This window comes from Stegastes partitus, unplaced genomic scaffold (assembly GCF_000690725.1).
Source record: "Stegastes partitus isolate 25-593 unplaced genomic scaffold, Stegastes_partitus-1.0.2 Scaffold361, whole genome shotgun sequence".
In the NCBI taxonomy this organism is placed as follows: Eukaryota; Metazoa; Chordata; class Actinopteri; family Pomacentridae; genus Stegastes; species Stegastes partitus.
The window spans coordinates 301915-320873 of record NW_007578092.1 but is presented as its reverse complement, the minus strand read 5'-3'; the positions used below and the strand labels follow the sequence as shown (position 1 = coordinate 320873).

The 18959-nt window shown below is 44.6% G+C and overlaps 1 protein-coding gene across 1 annotated transcript in view; it reads left to right on the top strand.

Moving 5' to 3' along the window:
* fto (FTO alpha-ketoglutarate dependent dioxygenase) overlaps positions 1–18734 on the top strand; it is a 118690-nt gene extending 99956 nt beyond the window's left edge. The window contains exons 9-10 of the mRNA XM_008284487.1: positions 15648–15788; positions 17174–18734. Of these exons, the coding sequence (XP_008282709.1) occupies positions 15648–15788; positions 17174–17180 (148 nt within the window). The 3' untranslated portion in view covers positions 17181–18734. The remainder of the gene's footprint in view (positions 1–15647; positions 15789–17173) is intronic.
* Positions 18735–18959: the final 225 nt, after the last annotated feature.

Below are 18959 nucleotides of genomic sequence, written 5' to 3'. Positions count from 1 at the left end.
CAATATTTTTGAATATAGGTGCAACCGACAAACTGGCCACATTGTAGTGCATTCAAAATATTTTACTTTAGTTTTATTTTAAATTATATAAAACAAATAATCTTGTAATGCATACAGCCTTTTTAAAAACCTTTAAAAATATATGTATATAGTTTTCAACTTTTTGTAGTATGTCAGACCTGTATCTAAGTTTGGATGATGCACTATGTGATGTTATTGGATCGGACTTTATCACATTTTAAGTTTGTGTAATATTTTTGTTCTTCGGTGTAAATGAAGGAGATGAAATAATTGATATGTTTTGCAGAAAATATTGCCCTAAACTGTAGCACTGCGCGGTAGGATTACACAGCTGTGAAAATAAAGCAAACACAAAATTACAACATGTCAAGTCAGGTGCTGTTTATTATTGTCCTGCTGCTGTATTCTGTCGCATTAGATCATACATGTGTGCAGTTTTTCTGGTGACTGCTAGTGTACGTAATGAAGTGAAATGATTTCATCCCTGCACATTTAGTTTAGTTTCTAATTTGGGGAATCCTCCACTCTCAGCTCCAACAGACACTGTGTTTTACCTGCTCTTTGAAAACAGTCTGAGAGTACATGAGAGCTAGTTGTGCCAGCTCCTCCCAGATCAGGGACAGCTGCAGTTGACAGTCCCATGTTCATACCTCTGCCTGGTGACACTAATCTCCTCCTGTAGGTGACCTACCTCCTCATTCCCAATCTGTCTCTGTGTGTAGGTGTGTGTGTGTGTTGTGTGATGCTTGCAGCGGATGTCTCCTCTGCGGTTCCGCTTCGGAGGTCCAGGAACGGTGAGCTTCTCATGGTTGTCACTTTGAGGTGGGGGAGCAATCATTTCCTTGGACAACAGTCCCATCCTCATCCCTGCTTCCCGCCTGCTCGGATTAGTTCCTCTCGCTGAGAAAATTTGCATCCAAAATATTTTCTTCTAATTTATTTTTTCACTGTATTTCCAGTTTTCTTTTCTTTACATCGTCTGCCATCTGTGTCTCTTTTTCTCTGCCCTTCTCTGTTTCCTTCCTCCTTGTTTTCCCCCGGACGCTGTAGAGCATTTTATTACAATTGTCAGAAAGAGTAACAATTCTATTGTGGGGTGATTACAACAGGGTGTTTTACCCACAGATCACCAGAGCAATTAAAATCTGTAAATAAGGCTACCCATGATGCCTCAGTCCAAACAATGGGGTCCCGTAGGAAGTGTTTGTTTGAAGGAGAACTGTGGAAGAGAGAGTTCCTCTGGCTTTGACTCTCTCTCTCAGTCTCTCTCTCTCTCATTAATTAGGAGACGCTCCTTCAACCCGACACGGCTGTGTCGATGGGCAGCTTTGCACAATCACAGTGACACATATTTCAGACACAAGATGAAGTTGTTTACTTTTGTGTAAGACCTCGCATTACGCCACTGCACTTTGTTTTGCAGCATGGCAAAGATAATGCAGGCCTAATTGTGCCAGCTACAGCTGTTAGGAAGAGGAAAGAGAGAGGCCTGCGCCAGCTATCATGAACAGGCAGACAAGTAGACACACTTTCTCTGGACTGACACACATGCAGACAGAAACTGGTGGTGGGAACATCTGCAAAGTGGATTTTGTTCGATGTCCTGTTTGAACACTATGGAAGTAATTTGCAGATATGTGCCACACTAATTGGAAAAATATTTCTGATTGTACAGATTACGCTCCTTTATGGCCAAGGTCCCTTAACTCCTGGCTAGTCTTTTGGACGGCATTTCTTCTAGTCACTTGGCAGTGTATCACGTTTGTACCCTGGCATAACCAGAAGACAGTGCTGCCAGATAACCAAGACAATGCTGCCAGATAATGTCATATTCCTTGAATGAACAGCTTAATTAGGGCTTAAGCTAACCATTAGCACAGAGAGCTACTTTAATTCTGGTTTCGCCTCTTAACCTGGGTTGCCATTAACTATCTGGTTCACAGCAGTTCACAAAGTGATGCAAGCATCCCGAACTACTTCTTAATGTTTCTTTTTCTTTGTAGAGACAAAAGGGCTCTTTGTAGTTTTGTGGGAAGACATGTGGAACATGTCATGTATTTGGTGTCAGGATGTGTGTGTATCGCTTCCGCAACTACCCCCACCCCACTTCATAAATTACTCACGAGTGGAGTTTGGGCAGGTTGGAGCAGAGGAACCAGATAGATAGAAGGAGGGACCGTGGGAGTATTTCAGCTCAGCACAGCACTGCGATGATGCCAGGCTCTGTGGGCCTCACCAGAGGCTATATGCCTTACCAAGATCCTGTTTACAGTCAGCCAAAGAAGCTGCCAGCCACCCATTTCCATAACGCTGCCTGCGGTCCTCTGCGGAAACTAATTTCTCTGTGCCGGAGATGCACCACGATGCTGCCTGCTCTGCACCTCTCTCACTTTGCATTCTGTGTCTTGTGTTTCTCTCTTTTGTTTCCGTCTGTTTTCCTCCCATCTTATCTTTCCATCATTCCTTATTTGCTGTCTCCTTTTTTTCCAGCTCCGTCTAAACTCATCTTTTCTTGTTTCAGCCACAGACCACTGAATTCTTGTCCTTTCCAGCAAAGTCAAATCAGTGATTGCTGCCAGTATGACCAATATGTAGGTCAATATGTAAGTTGAATATAGGTTGGTGTGAGTTTTCATGTTTTAATGTGTGGACAGTAGACCTGCAACAATTAGTTGATTAATCCATTACTCTCCAACTATGAAACATCTTAAGTAATAGTTAAAGAACTAATAAACTCTCTGATTCCAGCTTGTTAAATGTGAACACATTTGCACTTTCACAAACTGAATGTCTTTGTGTTGTCGACAAAACAAGACATTTGGGTCAACTTGAGCTTTGGCAAACACAATCACATTTTTAAAAAATTCGGACATTTTACAAATTAAACAATGAATCAGTTAATCAAGAAAATAACAGCTTAATCGACAATAAAATAATAATTAGTTGCAGCCCTTGGAAAGGCTGGAACAGCCTCTCCACTGCCTGTCCACTGGGACAGTAGGACGTTGTGTATTTGTGTGTCAGACAGACATGTCTCTGCACATGTTCAAATTTACAAAAGATGCATTTTCCTTATAGATGTGAAAATATGTATTGATGTTTTTTTTGTGAGGGTAGCTACTATTTTACATCCATTTCACTGTTTGCATGGTGTCGTCTTCCATCTATGCGTATGTCAGCGCGCCATGTCCACTCCACTGTGTATTTACGGTCATGTTTCTACATTCAGACACATCTCTGCGTGAGCCTGCCATCTCCAGCTTTTCCCCTTGTTCTTTTCTGTCATATGTTTGTGCAGATTTTTTTTTCTGACTTCAGCCACTTGTGTACTTGCCATGTTCCTGTGCCTGTACATCAGTGAGCATCTGCTCTTTCAACAAGGTCCCTATGGCCTCAAATGTCAGACCAAGCAGCTGCCAGACAAGTGCATTGTGCAGCAGGCTTGTGTTTCGCCTCCTCCCATCCCTCCACTTCTTGTTCTGTGATGTTAACTGTGATTGAAAGTAAGTAGGCAGCAGCGAGTGGAGGAGAGACGAGGAGAAAGGTCTCTGCTTTTTAGAGAATTGCATGCCTGCAGTTCGAAGCAGTGCTTCTTTAATTTTGCTCAGAGATGGGCTGTTCTCCGGGGCTTTTTGGTAAGGTGGGGGGAGATGTTCAGTTGTGCATTAGGAACGTCTTCCTCTCCCCTGTTGTGTGAGCGACCAGTGCAATGGGAAGCCATTTGTAGCTTGCCCATATTGGGGTCCATGTACTGTAGGGTATCGAGGGAAAACAGTGTGTCTCAGTGTGTATGTACTTGCACACCCTTGACTTTGCTTGTATGTGCTCTTATATACTTTACACAAGTCTGCACTTGCATTGTAACATTTTAAACAATGTGGATTTCCTGTTGCACTTTATAGTATAGATGGTTCAACACGATGTCACTGGATGCTTGTTTCAGAGTGTATGTGGCCTTGTTCCATAGATCTCTGTGTGTGTGAGCAAGCACTCGTACGATGGGAGCACTGAAGCAGAAGAGATGGAGGGCGACGAGACAGGCAGGTACCCCCCAGGAGGGGCCCGGGGGGCAGCAGGCCAGAGGTAGCCCCTCTAGCTCCCTCCCAGCATACTCTGCTCTGCTCTCAGACACTACTATTGATTTGTCCAGCAGATAAGACCACAGGTTAGCTGCTCTGCTAAGTACTGCTCTTTTCACCTCCTTTTGCCTGCCAACAAAGACTGGACACCGGTTCCATTTGATGTCAGGTGACGTTGTTTCCTTTGCATTACTTTTTCCAGTCACACCACACATTCCACTTACTTCTTCCCTCCCTGGCACAAAGCATGCACGAACCATCAGGGGGCACTGTGAGACTCGCGCTTGCGACCCAACCCAAACCTGGCATACTTCTCCATTGTCTTCTCCTGAGGCTGTAGGAGATAAGTTCACAGCTGTGGCAGGTCCGCAAGCTGTGAGAAAAGGCACTTTAGTTGTCAATCAATCCTCTACCTTCATCTGAGGATCCCAGAAAGTAGAAATTCTGTGTTAATTCAAGCCTAAAGTAGATTAGTCCAAACAGCAGCTTGAAATTGTGCCTGTACTTTGCTATATGTAATCAACATGTGCAGCGAAGTGTAAAGTTTGAACTTGACAGATGTAGATGGAAGCCAAGGCAACTCTTGATCAGCTTAAGACAGTTCATCTCATTGCCAAGCTCTTATGTGATCGGAAGTCAGTCGGCAGTACCTCAGTGCTCACTGACAGATGGATGAATCGAGTCTTCAAAAGGCTTCATCGGTGACACAACATGAGCCGAGCTTCCTGGAGGACTCTGAATTCTGAGCTGTCACAGGTGGCAGATGAGATAAAGCTACTATGCTGCTCTGCTTGTTTCGTAACATAACCTAACTCATGTTGAGAAGAAAATTGGCACCTGCTTGACATCAATTAAAAAGCAGTTTCTGAGATGTGAGAGAGGGTTGTTGTAACACGTCTTGTATTTTTAATTAAAACAACCTCCTCTGAGTCATCATCAGCTTTTCATGTGTCCGAAGTCAGAACAGGTGTGCAGGTAAAACAATGAACAGGGAAGAAAAGGAACACCGCGTGGGTGTGGATGTAACGCAACTTCCCACGCTTTAATTGCAAGCGAATGTGTATTTACAAGACATTGCAACATGCTTTATCATTGTTAATCAGAAAAATGCAGTGTAGGACAGCATAATACCAGCTCGTCATATTGTTTGTTTTTCTTCTTGCACATAGTTGCATGTCATTTATCATGGCAGAGAGCCAGACCTTTTAGCATGTGTTAAACTGGTTCTCTCTTGGATGAGAAATGGAGGCTATTACCAGCAATGTCAGCCATAGGAAACAAAATGCTTACCGAGCTGAGGGCTGAATGGAGCAGGCGTCTTCAATGAATAGTTTTAAATGGTTGTGTTTTAAACTCCCAAGTTTGGTGAAATGAGGGTTATAATTCACAACTTCCGCAGTGAGAATGCAGAGTTTCTGACAGTCTGAAAGTGTTGCTGTATAAACACTTAAGCACATAATTTCCAAGGATTAACCAGAGCAGTTAAATGTCATCACAGCAGAGAATGCTCCAAAAAAAATAAAACATACCGATGGAACCGGTAAAATCTGAAGACATTTGTCACTGACCTCTGATTTCTATTCATTTTTGATTAATCAATGTCAAATTTAAATGTTTGATGGAAAAGCACCTCAGCTCTTAAAACAGTGGTTCACACTGGGTTTAATCCTAAATAGCAGCGATTTTTTTTTTACTTGAAGTTCAGGTGCATCTTAAAAACAGCTAAATGTGTCTAGGGAACAATAATATAAAGCAACATGCACAACAGAACAAATTTATAGAACTTAATTTATATACTTCAGGAATGCCGGCCAGCAAAGTTACTTAACATGCAACCTTGTGTGACCCTGTTTTCATAACTGTTTGTCATTGTGTTTACCACCTGTACAGGGATTGATTGATATATTAATCTGTGGTAAATCCGTGGAGGAGCTGCCAGCTGCATAATTAAATATGGAAGACGCCTTTTGACTTGCACACAAAGGGCTCCTGCAACATTTCAAGCTTCCACCACATGCCTGGGCTCTCATAGCTGTAGCTGTTTTGCAAGCTACCAATACCACTTACCTGCAACATGAACGGGGAGGACAGCGACTAATTGCAGGGACAAATGTTCCCGACTGCGGGGTTTGCAGTTGTCTGGGCCTGGTCCAGGCCCTGTTTATCTCAACCTCTGTTGGCAGTCATACACACACCACACACGCTATGCTCTGATTTAACCAGAGGCAAAGCCCCCGCCAACCCCCACTCTCTCTCATCAAAGATTCATAAAGGCAAGGTTCTCAATGATTTTCTGTCTCTTCCCGTATTCACAGCTTGTTGTCCTCACCCTCCCTGTCTCCTGCCAGTCAGACAGCGGAAGTCAGGCGGAATTACGGCTGAAGTGGCCGCTGGCTCCCAGTGTGTGTGAGTGTGTGTGTGTGTGTATTAGTGTCTGTGTATTTGTTGTGTGTATGCTTGCACTGGTTAGTGTTAGGTGGAGACACAGGGGTTGCACTTGGGCAGTAGGGCAAAGGGACGAATGGACGGAGACATGTCGATGCTGCACTAACAATGTAGGAGTCCCCATGCAGTGAAGGGAGTTCGACCCCACCCCGTCTTCTCTTCCCCTCTTCCGCTGTTCTTTGTCTTCATCCCCAACCCCTGAGCCCTGTGCATGGTGGCAGCTTCCACACTGGATCTAAAACGAGCTCAATCAGAGCCCCAGTCACCAGGCCCAGGGCACACCATCTGTAGCCCTCGGAGTCCTTCCGTGTGTGTGTGTGTGTGTGTCTGGTTGTGTGGCTATGTTAGTGTGTGTTTACCTCCTTATTTATGTTTGTGTCCATTTGCGCGCAGGCTTAGAAGCACGGGTTTGTGTGTGTGTGTGTGTGTGTGTGTGTATGCGCGTCTGCGAACCCAAACCACCGTGCCTCAGCCTGTTAGTCTTGCTACTTACCAGGCTTAGCCAGATGAGGGCCACTCAGCCCGGATCTAATTCCTTCGACTCTGGCAGCACTTCACTCCTGGCTCTTTTTGCCTCTCAAGTGTGCATCTGTGACCTTGGCTGACATCAGAGGGGGTTAAACTGTGGACTTGGAGATGCGGCCATAGTGATTGAGTTGTAAGCTAGTTTTTGGATGAGAGCTTCCGCACCGCCATCTGGGCTTCTGTGGGGCTCAGAAAGAGGTTATCCCTCTCTTACTCCCCACAGCTGACCCTGGATCATCTGTAACGGCAGAGAATTTAGTCGGAAGCATCCTCACTGGGGTAGGTGGTGTAGAGTGGAGACGTTTGTGGAGTGGAAAAATCATTAAGAGAGGAAAGTAATAGAGAGCTGATCTTTGTTACCGCTTCAGATGTAATCCCTCTGTTTTTATTATGCTGAGCTCTGCTTGTCGTTTCTGTCCTATTGTTGTCTTTGTGTCAAACAAGCTCACCCTGTGTCACCTTCGACTTGGACTCTTTTTTTTGTACTTAACAGTAAACGTCAGTTCTTTCCTTCCCTCAGTATCGGTATGACAGAGGGTTGGGCTCTCCTACACACACAGCCCTCAGTTATTCAGGTGTTCCAATTATTTCATCAAGTCCTGACACTGTCACGACAAATATTACACTATTAAGTACCTGTTAGACCACAAAGAGACTCTTTTAACACCCAGAACATGTCTTAGTGAGTGATGAACACCTCCACCTAAAACTTTTGCACCAACTCATCTGCATAGGCAGGTACTTACATACCCACACCCACACACACCATTATACTGAATTCCCTGGCTCGCTGTGTGAACCCTTTGCATCCTGTTCGGTGCAGTGCCTCAGGGCCTAGCCTGGCTGCTCTTCCAAACAAATTGCTGGCTGTTCACAACGTTTTAAATGCTGAGGCCCTTTAATTACACTATTTACTTAATAGGGTGAAACAAAACTCGTGTTCACGCAGCAGGAGTACCAGGTGATGCAGAAGTTCAAACACCTGGCAGAAAGCGCTCCTCTGGCACGGACGCACAGCATTCACATGTGTACGCATGGACGCACACACACTCACACACGGTGTTACAAATACTACAGGCTTCTTTCATGCTTGGATAAGAAGTTAACTGAGTTTGGGACTTTTTTCTTTCGTAGGTTTTGCGGGGGGGGAAAGTCATCTGGGAGAATGCGGCTCATAAGTTACTGTATACCCTGCCTGACATTTTCATAATTAGTACATCCTGTCCTGTAAACTGAGTTTTTGTTGACTCGTTCGCTGTGCTGTTGACCATGTGGGAACATCATCTCCTACTGTGTGTCACTCCTTTGTTTGTCATGCTGAAATGCTAAAAATGTTTCTGATAATTATTGTAAATTAAGTGTTCAGCTTTTGCTGTTTGCTTTACAAGAACGCTCTGTTGATTGTCATATAGCCCACACCTGACCCTGTCCAATTTATTGGGCTTTAGATTTATGACTGTTTCAGAAGGGTGTGTTTACTATCACTGGTTTGCTGAGTCTATTATGTGATCTCATCATGACAAGCAGAGTCAACAATGAGGTGACTTTTTGTGTGCAGTTTGAACAAAATGTCATATTTACTCAAAGATGTTTCCTGCTCTCGAGGAGTTGCTTGTTTGTTCCCATGCTTTGTTTAAAAGGAACAGCTAATTCACTGTCTCTTTTTTCCTTCCCCTTGTAAAGCGGTTTAATATACACATTTCTGAAACCCAATATCTGTTGTGCAACAGTTTAAAGCTTCTATCTCACAGTTTTGCTTTACACAAAGGCTTCAGAACTTAACACCACATCCCCTGGAGCTGGAAGGATGACTTGTAACTAGGCAATTTAAGTTACAATAGACTATAATTAGCTGGGCCAGCTTGACCCGGCCATTGTCACCTGAAGACAGGTGGGAATTGTGCCTGCGTTGGATCGACCTTATCATGTGACTGGGGTCAGGTGTCGTCCAATGGCTCGGCTGTAGTGCTGTTGAGGCAAGCCTCATCCATCACCAGCTTTATTGCACCATTCAGATGATGCCCACAAGGCACTAACGCTTGGCCAGGAGGGAGGGAGCCTGCGATGAGGGGGAGGGATAAGGGTTAAAAATGATCGTTTTACAAGATCACTCTCAGCACAACAAGTTTTCACAGCAACGGTATGCCATTGCCCTGAAAAACTAAGAGTTAGTGCTCCCAACGCCACATTAACCATCTTCCTGATTTCCTAACAGCAGATTTACAGCCTCCCAACGCCGAGCTGTGAAAAAGTGCAATCACTCGCAGGCTCGTAACCTCTTTACCCTCGCCATCAAGTCCTCTTATTGCTCCATTTTCTCTCCTGGGCTTTATAAATAAATAGCGTCATCAGGAAAAACTTCTGTGTCTCTTCAGAATCAGCTCTAATTAGTTTTGCCTGTATAGATAAAAATGTCTCACTCTGGTATTTGGCCACGTGTGTCTCGTTTGGGACGCTGTGTTGAGTTTAGGCGGCAGTCCCTGTTGAGCGTTATCCTTGGGGTGTTATTGACAAGTCTCAGAGTAAACTTTTTGTTGTTTGTTGTTTTTGTCTTTCACTTTTCCTTTAAGTCAGCTGTTGAACAATCCTGTAGCCTGGCACAGGTGGCTAGTAGGCGAAAAGCCACAGCCCCTTTCATTCCTCCCCAGTCAGCCCGGAGCACGTAAACGCTCTTTCTCTCTGAAATGCACACACAGACACACACGGATACACTCTCTCTCAGACATAGACTCGTGAACACACACAGACCCGCAGCCTTAGGGGGTGATCTGTCTCTCCACCCCTTGTCGGAAGAGTAAACGGCCAGGAGGGCCCTATCTGTTTGTCCTTTTCCTGCCTTTTTTTTTAATTTTTTTTTTATTAGAACCTGATTGCATTTGAACAATAGTTGTCTGCTCGTAAATTTTGCGCCTGTGTTGACATTAGGCCACATTCCATCCCGTAGCCTGAGGAGGAGAAGGAGCAGGCCGGGGTGTTCGGTAATTTGTTACGCTGTTAAGCACCTAATGGACGTCCACCTGGTTTTTGAGAGCAGTAGCTGTAGTTCAGGGGCTTGCCTCCTTTGCACTTCCAGACTGCAATAGTGTTTTATTGCTTCCAATTATGAAGGCTGTTTAGAGGCTACCTTGCTTTGTGTGTGTTTTTCTGTTACATCTGGTTCACCCTGCTCTAGACGGGGCAGCCAGCCAGACCACATCAAACGCAGGGTGTGAAGCAGGCACAGACTGTGCAGGTACAACGAAACTTCTCTGTTCCTGCCGTAAGACTCCGGCTAACTCTATTTACGGCACATGGACCCGATGCAAACTCACGGTCCTTGTGTTTCCAACTGGCTGGAGATGCCAATAATGAGCCTTATTTGTTTCATGTGGTTTAATGAGCAGTCCAGACTGCAGCTGCTGGCGAGAGGGAGACCTCACAGAGTCTGAGGAAGGGGTTGCCCCACCCAAAGGTACCCATGTTCCCTGGCAGAATCATTGTTCCCAGCACCAGCAGCAGCAGCAGCAGCAGCAGAGCCATGGTGGCACGTGGGTGGGTGGGTTGGGGGTGTTGAAAGCACCACGCGGCAACCACCTCGTCTCCTAACCCCCCCCCCTTGCTAATGCATTTTTGCGTGGTTTCCACAACCATTAATTAAAGGGGAAAAGAGTGCATCAGATGTTAGTTTTATTAGCCCAGGCTCCTTAGAGGGAATCAAAATGAAAGGAACATATGTCATGCATTTGATGATGCCCCCTCCCTCTCTGTTTCTCTCTCCACAATTGCCCACCTCACACACTCACAAAGTGTACAGTCAGCAGCTGTCTGCAGACACAATAGCATGTGATTGATCCTGAGGAAACGGTTAAGACGCAGGCCCTGCCCACGCTTTCTTCTTTCTGGCTGGCTGGCTCACATTCTGGACCACTTTACATTTAACGCTGAATGTGGCAGTGATTGGGATAATAGGAGTTGGGGATGGTGGTTGGGGATCTGAGGCAGTGTTCAGGCTCTAATGAGGACAGCCCTCAAAGTTCACGGGACCCTCGGAGTCCCGGGTGGTGTAAGTTGAGATCCAAACTTCACAGGTTGGGCTCTTTCTGAATGTCTCCCTGTTATACTGCCCTTTCCACAACATCTCTGATATCTTGCACAACACAGCAGTAAGATAAGTATGTAGTTAAATGCTATCTGTCTGTCTTTTTTCACCTTTTATATAACTGCGTAACATACAAAGACAGATGTGCTCAATCACTCATTTCTTACACAGTATTGCATATACAGAATGTACATGGATAATATACTTCTTTCTTTCTTCTCTCTCCTTGGGACGTGATTGCATGCCTTACCTTCAGGGGCAGGCTGATTTATGAGACACATGCCTGTTTTTTCATGACTTGTTTGATTGCATTCTCAGCTATCGGGCACTCAGGCTGCCAAAACCATAAAAACTCACACCTGCACAGAATTTCTAGAGAGTCAGATGAAGCACAGCCGGAGCACGAGGAAGCAGGTGATCTGAGGTATTTTTGCTTCCCTTGATCAGCACGGGCGTTTAATACCGTTCAAAGCTGACATGGGTGATTGATTAATGTTCATTGTATCCTTAGACAAGCTTTATTTTGTGGTCCAGTTTAGATACTGTGTAGGGCACGGCACATACTTTAGAGATGATTCTCAGTGCGCTACCTATGCTCATATTGTTCAGGTAGTTGTGGTCACAAATTGGAAAAGTAATTCTCAAACACTAGTCTGCGCTTGAGTCTTATGTAACTCATAACTTTTTTTTTTAAACTTCTGAGGTATAAACAAATTGCATGAGGTAGATTTGCAAGGTGGTTTTAGGGGACTATTAGTTCACATGGAGTGGGTTTTATAAGATGGTATTACCATTTTAAATAACCATTTGTTGTTTCACGCATTCAGAAGAACATATTGGTAATTTGCATGACTTTCACATAAAACAGCTGACAAGTTTAGAAACGATGTCTGGCTTGTCCTAAAATGATGTCCTGAGTCAAGCAGCCCAAGCTGTCTGGTCCCATGAGGTTACAAATGACCTCGTATAGCAATAATGCAATAAGTGTTGTCTCCTCTCTACATTCTCGGGGTTCTTTTTCACTTGGCCTGACACAATTGTGCATTTATCAGTGTAATTGCATGAGTCGGAAGCACTGATGTTGTCTATTAGGCGGATTTCCATCCTGTTAAGAGCAGAGGGCCTTTTAATGTATGGCCCTGCTTGAGTGTACTGCTACACAATTACACACCGGCCAGAGATTGAGTGGGCTGATGATGCTGATGATTGGGATGGTTGGGATGGAGGTGATGGCACTGATGATATTGGACCACCCTGCACCCTTCTAACAAGCCTTTCAGAGAGAGTCTATGAGTGAAACAACAAAGTGAAACCGAGGTTAATCATTTTATTTACTCGTTTCTCTCTCTCTCTCTCTCCCTCCCTGTCTCTCTCCCCTCCTTGCCTCTCCCTCTGCCTTTCCTTTCTTTAACCAAGTGATGGAGCCCGGACCATGGAGTGGGGTGGGGGGGAGAGGAAATCGATGGGGAGCGCATTACAGTAAAACGTATTGATTAGGAGACCTGCGAGCAGTGTGTTGGTCGCGGAGATGGTGGAATGATGCAATGCTTAAAGGAATTTATCCTTTGACTTTTACATTAACCTTTTATTGACTGCTTTGCCTGTCCATAATTAACACTCACTTTAGCTAAAGTGGTTAGTTTGAGCGCAAAGGGGGCTCCGGCCCTTATTGCAGCGAGGGCCGTGGAGCTCCCGCCCCAGCCGCAGTTCAAGTGCACTGTGCTGCATGGAGGGAAAGGCCTCTGTGGAATAGAGGCGATAGAAGCCTAGATACCTTTCACATTAGCATACCATTTGAGCGGGGGCCTGCCAGGCTATAAGGTTTCAGGGCAAATTGAAATGAGTGATTGTATTGCCAATCTCTCTTGACCGAGCGCCAGATGGGATAGTTAGGCCCATATCTGTCTGGGGTTAATCCATTGGAACAGCCTGGACTCACAAACACATTCTCTCCCTCTTTAACCCCCCCCTACCCCACACACACACACACATGCACACCTCTTTGTCTTTGACCTTAACTTTAAGGTGGACTGTTCTGCCATGGGAAAGTCTTTTGGTGAGCCTTGTTTGTACGCCACCTTGGCTTACACAGAATTTCTAGCAAGAGCCCTGGAGAGCTTAAGGCACCTCGCTTGATATTGACTTTTTGTTTGGTTCCATTTTAGCAGTCAAGGGACGGAACTCTGTGAACAGTGGTAGACTGTGTAAAAGTGTGTGCTGAATTACCTTCACTATATTATCTTTGATAGTCTTCCAGTCTTGATATCTTTTATATCTCTGGTAAACCAGGAGCCTTCTATTTGCAAGCTAATGTTGCAAGATCCCTTGTCAAATAAATGCAGCAGCTCTGTTGAAGGCAGCTAGTCGGGGTTTTACGGTATGTAGCCTTTCATTATGAGTCAGGGCAGCAGAAAAGAGGCAAGTGTTTTCTCTCATAGCTCTACTGCATGAATACTTAATCAGACCAAATCAAAAGCCCGGGTTCCCTTGGTCTATGGTGTCCTCAAGCTGATGTCAGCAGAACCACACAGTGCGTGTGTGTGTGTGCGTGCTGTCTGGGTCAGTTTGCACTCACACACTCTGTAGATATGTATGCCAGCCATGTCCTCCTCCTCCTCCTCCTCCTCCTCCTCTGAAGTGGTGCTTCCTTTAATTCGCACCCTAAATAAATGATGAGAACATTTAAACACACGGCTCGTCGCAAAGCCCCAAGGTCGCCTAATCGTATTATTTATGAAGTGATGTGCTACATAATGGTACTTAGTGCATGTTAACAGATGCTATTATCAGGCCCTGATCCAGAGCGCTGAAGATATATTGGACAGTGGATGTTAATGCTGCTCCTCACCACCATAATGCAGCAGCTCTTTAAAGGGCTAACCGCACCAAAATGCAGCACTTAGGCCGAGAGCCAGTTGAACATTAAGTGGCTCCAGTGAAAATATATAACCACAAATTGTGGCAGCCCCCGGCTGTCCCCTGACAACTTTAACATCCCCTCATCTCATCCATAACCGACCCCCATATCCTTCTCTTCGGCTCTCTGTGCCCTCTCCGTCGCCTCCTTCAGTCGCTGGCCACAAGGTGGTGGTGGTCATGTGTGTGTGTGTGTGTGTGTGTGTGAGGGGCTTGTTTGAGATTTTTTTGGGTGTGGATAGGGTAAAGAGATGTGACAGGACAGACCCTGGCATAATGACTGAGTGGGGAATATAACTGGCCTTGTGGCTGTAGAAGGAGATTCTTGAGTCACTACTCACAAGCACACATGCGCACACTAGACACACAACATACAAAATGCCATCCTCCACATTTCCCTCTTGCACCTCCAGGTCAGGGGTCACTCTCATCTGTCAAGAGGCAGAGGGAGGGCAGATTTACACTGACAGCAGAGAGCAACACAGAGTCACAGCAGTAAATATTTACACAGGTCTGACAAAAGATGTGGCCAAGGTCTGTGGGGGCCCCCAAACACTGTAGAAATTACAACTTACCCCCAGATTATTAATCATATAAAAATTATGCAGTGACATGAAGAGGCTGGGTTTCTCACTGCTCTGTCATGATTGCAGCAACACAGAGTGATGTTCTCGTGAAAGCATCCCGCTGTGTGTGCCTGTTTGTGCGTAAGATGAATGGGGCATTAATCATGATATATGATATCGTGGTTTCTCATCACCGTATCACTGTTGCTGTCGTTTATGGCTTTAGAAACACTTTCCCGACACATGACTTTCTCCTTTTCTCTCAGCTCCATTCACTTTAATGAGCTTTACCGACTTGTAAGTTTTTAAGTACTTCTGCGTTGCCGAGGCAATTAGAAGTTGCTTAAAGATGAATTATTTTATATTTCTTTAACAATGTGTCGTAGAAAAAAAAACTATCTGAAGTATTTATACTAAGAAAATAAATTGGTTTAGTCTCTTTAAGATCACACTGACAAACTCTCCTGTTGGGGAAGTTGTAGTCGGGCAAACTGTTATTAGGAGTCATAAAAAGAGGAGGAAACACACAAGCTTTCTCTCTTCCTTACCTTCTAGTCAACACATAATACTGATTGTGTGTTTAGAACAGGGTTAAAACAGGCATATTACTGGCTGAACACCTTGATATTTCTGGGACTGACCCCTTTAGATTCTTCATCAATCAATCCATCAACACCAGATAGAAACATCTCTGTTTATCTTCATTTACTACAGCCACAGCGTTGTCCACTAGCTAGAGTTGTGTGCGTACTTTTATTACTCATGTTGCAAGCTTCTGGGTGTCCAGGAAATGAATGTAAGTCATTATAAAAATCACCTGGAACCAGGAATGTGCGTGCATGTGTCGTGACAATGGCGCCCGTTGCAGCAGCTGTAGCAGCATAAAGAAAACACGAGTGGAAAGTTTTGTGAGTGAGTTCAGAAGTGTGCCCCAATGTTGATGAGTGTCCACCAGTTGGTTTTGATGGGAGGGAGGAGTTAATGGGCTTGTTTGTTTCCTGTGTCCTGTCGCCTCAGGTGCCACTCGAGTCTGGCCCAGACGTTACCCCCTGAGGAGGCCCCGGTGGACCGGCCCTTCTGGGGTGTGGATGACCCCAGCATGCCTCTGCCCTTTGATCTGGCTGACATCATCAACAGAGTGGAGTCGCTGCTCTGGAGGTGGGCCCAAGATGCTGAAGCGTGAAAATGTGCTTATGTACACATTGAGTATATATCTCTATATGTATATAGCCCATGCAGCATGCATCCACTCACAGGTGAATAACTTGTCTTGTCATTGTTTCCCTATAGTTTATTGGACAAATGATTATTTCTTAATAATGTCATATATAAATACACCCAGGCTCATAAATACTGAAGTAATTATTTACAGACCAATGCGTGAACAGTCAAATAAGAAATGTAAACAGAATTTTACATGCTTTGCACACCAAGTGACAAATGCAGAAAAGCTGGCCCAAGGCATAAGCAAACTAAATGGCTACTTGGGGCCCAAAAAAGTAAACATGAAAAATAAATAAATAACTTGGAAGGACTTTGACAACCGCTTATTCAATCCAGTATCAGTTTTTCAGCTTTGGGAGCTGCTCAAAATCTGCTCACGGCTCCAAAAAAATGTTTGGCCTGGCCTTGCCACTTCACTTACAGATACACAAACCACATGCACACACACGTTGTTCCACGTATAGGACTTTAGCTCTAAAACACCAAACCCCTCAGCAAGTCTTATCATGAACTGTCGTAGTTGATTAGTGATTAGCCATAATATTAAAACAGCCAACAGGTGACGTGTGTAACATTGATCATCTTGTTGCTGTGCAATGTTCTGCTGAGAAACCATGGATCATTCATGTGGATGCTACTCTGACATGTACCACCCACTTAAATATTGGTGCAGGCCAAGCACCTTCCCCAAAACCTGCCCAGGAATGACTCGGGGAATGCAACACAGAGCCTAAGGTGTTGACTTGGCCTGCAAACTTCCCAGATTCCAATCGATTGAGTATCCGTAGGATGCCCTGTAACATGCCAAATTCCCGTAGGTTCCACCCTGCAACCCGCAGAACCCAAAGGCTCTGCTGCAAGCGGTCCCAGTACAAGACACCATAGGACATCCTCAGAGGCCCCGACAGCGGGTCATGGCTGTTTTGGCAGCATGAGGGGGATCTGTACAATATTAGGCAGGTGGTTTTAATGTTCTGGCTGATTGGTGTATAATCATTCAGTGAACTTGGTGTTTGTAGTGGCCAGTACATGAAGTTGGACATTGTCTTCCTATTAGTCAAACATAATCAGAGTATGAATCATGGGCCCCTCTGGGCCTCTTTGAAGGCATTTCAGCCTCTTGTTGTGACACAAAAAGGCTGTGAGCAATCAGTATAAAAACTGAAACCATCTTTTATACCCATATAAGGCTTAAAATTACATCTAAACCTTAAGTTCCCTTTGCAAAAAGCCTCACGCTCAGGCACAGCATTTGATAAAAATAAAAAGACAAAAGACACATTTTGACCATTATGTATTTCTTTGTTCTTCTTCAACAGAATGTGAAGGATGGAGAGAGGAAAAAAGAGAGAGATAGAAGAAGAAGAAGAAAAAACCCACCAGCTTTTCTGAATGGTCCCCACATCAGCTGAGGGGACGGACCACTGGTGATACCTCTATCGTGATCCCACCAAGATTGATTTCCTTTTGATTGGGGCATCTACATCTCCCCCCTACTCCACCCTCCACTACCCCAGCTGACCCCCGGCATCTCAGCCACCCCCCCCCAACTTGTATTTGGCTGGAAGGAAACCAGACCACCACAGTAGATCCAGAATAGTGCTTCAGTAACATGCTAACAACGCAAAGCTTAGCGACAAGCTACTAGTGTCACAACGGTCTAACGAAACATATGTGGAACCTGCATTTCAGTGTTAGCATACATTGTGTAACTATTTATTATTTCAGTGTACTCTGTTACTTAATCTCATGTAACCCAGACATGCTTTTATCAATGGATTGACTCATTCTCAGTAGTCACAGTACAGTACATACATATATGCTTTCTACTTGTCACACAGTGTTATAATACAGTATAGAATGGTAAGAAAAACTCACGTTGCTCACATGGTATCGCATTCTTCACTTGTGTATAGTGTAACCCCCTTTATTGTGTTCAGAAGTGGGACAAAAGCCTGAAGAGACCAAAGAAAGATTATGATAAGAAAAGTTATGAATGTCACCCAATGGAGAACATGAAGAATGTGTTGTTAAGTGTTTATGGTGTGCTTGTGCCATATTGATGCGTGACAGTGTGTATGTGTGTGTGTGTGTGTGCATTTAGCCATTTTGAATATACATGTGATCAATCGCTGGCCTGTGTGTGTGTTTGCGCGTGTGCACGTTCGCCCTCCCACACGTCAACGCGAAGGCGCGTGTGCATGAATGTGATAGTGTGTGTGAGCCTGTAGGCTGCCTGCCAGTTGTTTGTTCTCGAAGATGTGCATATGGAGAAACAGAGACTAGCAGCGGGGCCCCCTCTGCCTCTGCTCTGATGAAAGGCAGCGCTGATAGAATGACCCGGAACACAACCGCCGTTTCTCATAATTACAGCTGTTCAATCGCTTTTAATTACTCTTAAAGTGTGTAGAGCACCACATTCCCCTGTAATGCTGCAGGCCATCCGAGAGAGCGAGAGAAAGATCTGGCGCTTCTGACAAAATCCACTTTCAAAAAAAAAAAAAAGCTAAAAAGGGTGGAAAAGGGGGCCGACGTCAAAGCAGTGTAGCAGCCCTCCTCGTTTGATTTCTTTCTCTATCTAGTTCATGATGAAGTAGAGATGCTGTTTACTATTAAAAATGCAGAATGCACTCCTTTTTTTACTTCTGAAGTTTTTTCCAAGATGTTAATGGTTGCCAAACGCTGTTCTTCTTGCTTCTTCTTTTGCTGCGCCTTTGTTGTTTGTTGTTGTCAGAGAGATTTGTTTGTAGATCGGCAGTAGCGTTGACTTGTTTGAATCACTCTGTGCTCCCTGCGCCACAGCTTGTCTGTCTGAAGCAATAGGAATGGCAGTAAATAAAAAAAAAAAAAAAAAAAAAAAAACAGTGTTTTATCCAATGACCTGCATCTGTCTCCTTCTTTTTAAATTCCTGGTGGATAACACACACATAACAGTTTCTTCATACACGTGTGTGTCGGTTTAAATGTTGATTGACTGTACTTCTAATATTTCTGACTTGACCTTTGACCCAGCCAACCGAAGCAAGCATGTGTCTTTATCCTCCTTCTGAAGTGGCCTCTGAGTTTCCCTCCAGATAAATCGGGCAGGCAAAGATACTTAACTTA